We start from the raw sequence: 6,600 nt of genomic DNA on the forward strand, positions 1-6,600 counted from the left end.
TAGTTCCTTCTCCTCATGCTCCCTTTCCTCTTCCCTTATTATTGCTTACTAGTTGTACAGAACACAATGACTGTAAATAAAGGATAGAAGTATTCTGTCATTGCTGTATCAGAAGTATGACGCAACAATCAAAGAGTGACTCATCTGATGTACGTAAACATACTCATATGATGATGATGATGAACACAAACACACACACACATACACACACACACACACACAGACACACGCACACACGCACACACACACACACACACACACACACACACACACACACACACACACACACACACACGAGATTGGCCACTAAGCCACCAGTCAGACCTGATGTGCAGGAATGCTGAAAAACACAAAACACACACAGTTCCTCAAAGAATTAAAAATAACCACATGCTGATAATCAGGCATTAACTCATGTTACCAACCATTGAATAAAAAGCATACACTTGAATGGTTATTGATTAATTAATACATTTTATGAAGAATCATTTCATTCACAGTGACATCACCAGTATATGAAAGCTGATCTAAAGCATGCCAACATATACACACAGTATTGTCGACCCGAGGCGCTCTAGGACCCTGTGATGTGATAGGTGTAGCCAGGATATCCCTCATGCCTTGGGGATACCACAGCGCATGCGTGAACTGTAGACTCAGCAACAGACACACACACATACATCCAGTGCGCTGAGTGTGAATGAGGTTCGGTAAAACACACGACAACGTTGTACCTGTTTAAAGCGTTCGAGGACGGCGTAAAACCACCGACCAAGTAACCGGATACGTTGACGAGTAATTGTATTGACGTAAGTTGGAAAGAAAACTATTTAAAAGTTAAAATACAGCTTAAGTGGACTCCGAAGAAGCGCGTGAGTCTGTGTTTGGAGCGGTGGTGGCAGATTCGAGATGACATCGATGAAGAAGCGGGATTAATACCAAGCAGGATCTTAAGAAGATGAGAATAATACTATCGGCACAATAGCGAACAGCCGGTAAGCCACCTATTTGAAGCGGTCGGTGACCGGGGATGGCTTGATCCCTCCTACACGACCCGTTTTGGGTGAACGCTCACAACGCACTCATGTTCCAGTGGAAGAGAAAGAAAGTTTGCTGCGCTTGACTTGGATATCGTTTTTTCTTGCGCTGAACATACACAGACCTATTTGTTTGTATCATAACACCAGGCGAGACCACCTGTTTTTGGTGTTTGGAGACTTTTCCCCACCATGTCTAAACCGGGGCTAAAGAAAAGCCACTGGACCTCCAGGGTGAGGGAGTGCGCGTTGGTGAAGGATGCCCGCGGGGAGCTCGGCGTGCCCCTCCGCGGGGGCGCGGAGAACGGGGAGTTCGCGACCATCGGACGACTGGACCAGGACGTCGTGGTTTACAACACTGGGAAACTAATTGAAGGGGAGTTGCTACTGGAGGTGGAGAACCTGTCCATATCCGGATTGCCTTTGTACGACCTGCACACCGTGATAAAAAACTGTAAAGGTCCCGTCAGGCTGAAAACTGTCAGTCAAGGTAAGACGTGAAACAGGAGACACAAGCACACCACTGTCTTAGTCCATTACACCTGATTCGCCCTTTTTGAAAAGTCCTTTATTTGGATTGTCATATTTTTTGAATACAAACATTAAAGTATGCCAACTCATGGTTTTGATGCAGAATACCAGTATTGGGGACTAATAGGCCTAGGTTAAAATGATTAGACAGACGCCTCTTTACAGTGCCCAGACTCAGACTAGCAGTCAAGTGATGATGCTGTGCAGCCAGGGAATGAGTTGTATCCGTTTCCGTAAGTCCCCGAAATGTTGTTGTTGCGGTCGTCGTCGTTGGGTTTTATCCCAGTGGAAAACTAATGGATAACAGGTTCTCGTCACTGTGGCCGGACTGTGCAGTTCATGGTCAGTTTGGCTCGGCACGGCCTTGCGGTTTGACACTGAAGTGCCTGACAGACACCCAGCGTGACAGGCAGGCTGCCGGGGCCGATGGGACGCAGCTGGGTCCTCAGCCATGCTTTGCTTACAGGATCCACGGTGGTACCGGCAGATAGAAGAACAGTTTCTCTTCTAGGTCAGTTTCACACATCTCTAAGCATGTGAAACTGGCTGAGACAAGATCCGGGACATTTTCTAAGCACTATCACAGCTCTGAATGTATTTTGATCATCCTATTAAATATTTATGGGTAAATCATGATGCAGAAACTATGTGAAGTAGAAATGCAGGCCTTATCAGTTACCTTTCTTGATTTCCTTCAATGGTGCTCTTCCTTCTTCTCCACTTTATAATGAGTCTAGACACTGAGTTAAACTAATTCAGTCTGAGATAATCCTTAGCCTGGAGGGCCTACTATGGTTTTGCCAGGATCGACTTGGCGCCTTTCCAGGCTTTTCCTTAGGACATATTTTCCTGGGTGACATTATCAAGGTGTGATGAGCCGCTCCATGATTAGATCCCATTTCAATTGCTTGAGTAATTAATGCTGACTCGGAGTTCCCCGCTCTAGCCCCCCCCCCCCCCCCCCCCCAATCATCCCTAATTGGGAAAAAAATGCTCTGCAAATTCGAGCCATCTGTAAAATCATAGTGGCCCAATTTCCACCGTGGCATCGTCTTTTCTTCAGACCTAATGAAGCCGGCTAAGGAGATTTATTGGCACAATGAATGGTTAGCTCACTGCGATTCTGTAGACCGCCAGCTTGAGACAGAGTGTTGAAATGTGTCCAGTCAGAGGTTTTTGATACTCCCCCAGTAAAGGTAGCAGACTCCATCTCTCTCCTCACCCACTTACACGCAAGGGAGCAACAGGAAGAGAAAGGAGGGGAAAATATTCATATCGGTATTAATAGTTACGATGAATTGAGTCCAGAATTCACTGATTCTCGCCATCTTTCTTCTTCACAGATAGACAGACAGACAGAGGAATTTGTTGCATTACACAGACACAGAGATATGTTGTATTACACAGATAAGAGTCTCTAACCGATACTCTCCCACTGATAGTAATGTTTGCATATGGTTTCAGTGGGACTGGCATAGACAAATCAGTCCATGTTCTGGTTCCCACACCTGCGCATAGGGCCAGCAGTTTGGTATTGACCTCAACACACTTTTATATGGATTATTATTGATGAAAATATTCAACAGAGTAACTCGAGTCTGAATGGACCGCTGGCGTCAGTCTTCAGAAGTATGCATATGCCCAAAAGGTTTACTGGCTATCTTCATCACTCGCTGACTACACAAACATTCAACTTCTCCAGAATGACGTGGTGTTGGGCTGCTTCTAGTCCTCCGTCTGTCTGCCCTCATCAGGAGAGTTATCAGCCTAGTGGGGATTCAGCCTTTTTTCAATTTGTTGCAGCATTGCATCATGGTGATTAACAATGACGCGACTGGGTATACGGGCTCTACTTTTCCGGAGTTGTTTTATTTGCATACGGTAGCAGCTGACCAGTCCTACCCCTTTAAATGAACCGCACTGTGTTTACTCTGGGCCGCTGGGTTTACACGTTTTTCTGCGTGTCTGCATCTTTGTGATGTGTATGGTTCGGTTCTGCCTGTGTGTGTGTGTGTTTGATTTTTGTTTATCTGTGTCTTTTTGCGTGTATGGGGTTGTGGTCCCTGGCATGCATGCATGTGGAAGTGTTTATTTCCCTCCCTCTCTGCAGGAAGTCAGACAAGCCTCTTTCCTCCTCCACCTTTGCGTTGTGTCGGAGCTCACAGCAACTCCGCTTCCTCTGTGTAAACGGGATGGATGAAATGTATGTTTATTTATTTACTATTTCCATAGAATTCAAGGCCACGCCCTGAAGTGACTTGGAGTGATTTATTGATGCATTATGAGTTTATTTCGTGCTCCCCATCTGGGGATCCCCCAGAGGACAACGAAACAAAACATACTTGGTTTCCCCAGGAACTATCTGGCGTGTCCAGAGAGACAATTTGGTGTGTCCCCAGAAAATATCTGCGTTTCCCCCAGAAACTAACTGGTATGCCCCCAGAAAATAACTCATGTGTTCCATGAAAGTATCTGAATTTCCCCCAGAAACAGTCTGGTGTGGGCCCAGAAATGATCTGGAGTGTCCCCAGCAACAATCTGGTGTATCCCAATTAACCATCTGGTGTGGGCCCAGAAACTATCTCGGGTGCATTGGACACTTTTAAAGTGGGACTCGTCAATTTTGGTTCTTGTGAGGAATGCTTGTCTAGTCTATCTGTTAATCTTCAGTCAGCTACAATAACAAGAACAAAGCTGACTTATTTATGGCCTATACTCAAGAAGTGGAGAAGTAGGGACATTGTTCCATTTCCTTTCATTGTTAAAGTCCTGTTGTCCTTCCTTCATATTGCTTTACTACCTCATTAATAGAACAAACTGCCGTCACTAACTTTATAGGCTAGATTTTATAATTACGAAACAACTCAACAGTTTTTGAAACATTCATTGGAATTTGATACTCCATCACCTCCTTATTTTTAAAGAAGAAGTGAGCTTTGCGTTTCCACAGAAGAGGGCATAACCTACTACCCTACTGGGCCAGTCTCACACTGCCTCGTCCTTCTGGGCACAGACTGAAGCTGATATGCAAACATCTGGCGTGTGTGTGTGTGTGTGTGTGTGTGTGTGTGTGTGTGTGTGTGTGTGTGTGTGTGTGTGTGTGTGTGTGTGTGTGGTGGTATTGGTGTCTGTTTGAAGTATTGGTGTGTGTATGGTCTGTGAACGATATGAAGTGGAGCCGGGCCCACGATGAAGTCGCGCCGAGACACACTTGCGCCTTTGGCGGGCACCCTGGAAGTAGGGCGATGGCAGTGGGAGAGACTAAGGATATATAAGGAAACGGTAAGAACAGGCCTACTTGCAGGGCAGCGCTTTTTTTTTTAACAAAAGGTCTGCTTCGACCCTGTCTATTATGGAGTTCTTGATCTCAAATGAAGACTTCTGCTTCCTAACTACCGGATACGGCTTAAGAGCTCATAGCATTATTGTGAGGATCATTTGTGGCCATTAAAACGATTTGTCTGCGCTCCTCAACAAGTAAAGACTGTATCCTCTGGGTTGTGCTACACACGGCTGAACTGTAAAGGAAACTTGATGCCGTGTGTTTCGGTTCCTGTTGGGTAGGCTTTCTCCCTAACCCCATTGCTTCCCCTCCACTGATTGGTCAACGTTAAAGCCAATCACGGTTGTTCATCAACTGATTTCCCCTGATGTCATTGCATCGCACAAATCAAAACAAACTGAAAACAAAGTGGTCGTGGTTCTCTGGGGACCTGAACCAGGCTAATTATCACCCTGGCTCTGAGGAACTCGTCATCATCCTCTTGTGCTTTTTAGTCACGGTCTGGCTCTCTAGTCTGATAACACAAATCCCATTAAGTTGAGTCCATCGCCTACAAAGAATGTGAAGATATGTTTGGGGTTTTGCGGGCCGTATTGTCCTGATTTAAGAGGATTTAGAGGATGAGTCTATTGTCTGCCGGTACATGCACAGAATTCATCAGCTCTACACACACACACACACACACACACACACACACACACACACACACACACACACACACACACACACACACACCCTTGTGACACTTGCTCGCTCTGCCATTCAAAGGGCTCGATGAGTGACCTGTTGGTGACATGGCGGGCGGTTATGGATGACAGCCCCACAAAGAGTTGTCGAGTGCATTGTGTGGCTGGTGGTTGTGGTGGCCACAGGGGGAGTTGGGGTGGTGTGCAAAGATAGGAAAGGACTGGACTTGAATATAATTAATACAGATAGTTTCATATTGTGTAAGTGCTTATATCTAGGTAATGAGCATCCCTTCAGATGAAGTAAAAACTTTTTTTTTTGTAAGAATAGTTTTCCTGAATGTGTTGCATATCTGGCATGTTGTTAGCACAAATGCCAGTAGTATGCTTTACATTCTATTTGCGGCTAATCACCTTATTTTCCCCCATATTTTTACAAGCCAGACTTCCTGTATGCGTGTGGCATCATTATTTTGCACAATGCCTTTTTCACAATGGCTTCACTTGCCATTACCTCCATGGTGCCCATCTGGAAATGTAGGTGGATGTGGTCAAGATCAGCAGTGGAGCCCCTCGGATTGAGAAAGCATGTGTTGCTCAAAATCGCTTCTGGAAACGGCCGCACCAGCGAACGGCTTCAGTCATCGCATGATGATACCTGGCATGGCATCATCAGCTTTGTAGGTGTGTTGTACTTCCATCACGTAGTATTAGAAACCCACCTAAAACAACATCGCCCAGAAGTACCTCATGTACCTCCCCATTTCCCATTGTCTGCTCTCTGTGTCTGTAACATGATCTGTGTCACTGTAATACCCTTTTTACACCCACATTTGATATGCAGGTTTTTTAAAAACAGTGATATTAGGATTAGTTTTCCTATTATGCAAATGGCTGTACATTTGGGGCCTTTGTTCTTCTTTGGTTTTGGCTCTATCAAATGATGGACTGAGAGCAGGGCATGTGGGCGAACTGCTTCATCAACGCAGTAATCAACACTATAATGGAGGTGGAGATCCCAGGACTGGCTGGAACAGACAACACTTATGTTTTATCTTTTTTA

At 45.3% G+C, this 6,600-nt stretch overlaps 1 protein-coding gene across 6 annotated transcripts in view; it reads left to right on the forward strand.

Annotated features, from left to right (window-relative positions):
• Positions 1-669: 669 nt before the first annotated feature.
• magi1b (membrane associated guanylate kinase, WW and PDZ domain containing 1b) overlaps positions 670-6,600 on the forward strand; it is a gene marked incomplete at its 3' end in the record, with an annotated part of 106,067 nt that continues 100,136 nt past the window's right edge. For all 6 annotated transcript variants that reach the window (XM_079747744.1, XM_079747745.1, XM_079747747.1 and 3 more), the window contains exon 1: positions 670-1,527. In XM_079747744.1, coding sequence (XP_079603870.1) covers positions 1,230-1,527 — 298 coding nt within the window. In that variant the 5' untranslated portion in view covers positions 670-1,229. The remainder of the gene's footprint in view (positions 1,528-6,600) is intronic.

This window comes from Pollachius pollachius (assembly GCF_949987615.1).
Source record: "Pollachius pollachius genome assembly, chromosome: 12".
In the NCBI taxonomy this organism is placed as follows: Eukaryota; Metazoa; Chordata; class Actinopteri; order Gadiformes; family Gadidae; genus Pollachius; species Pollachius pollachius.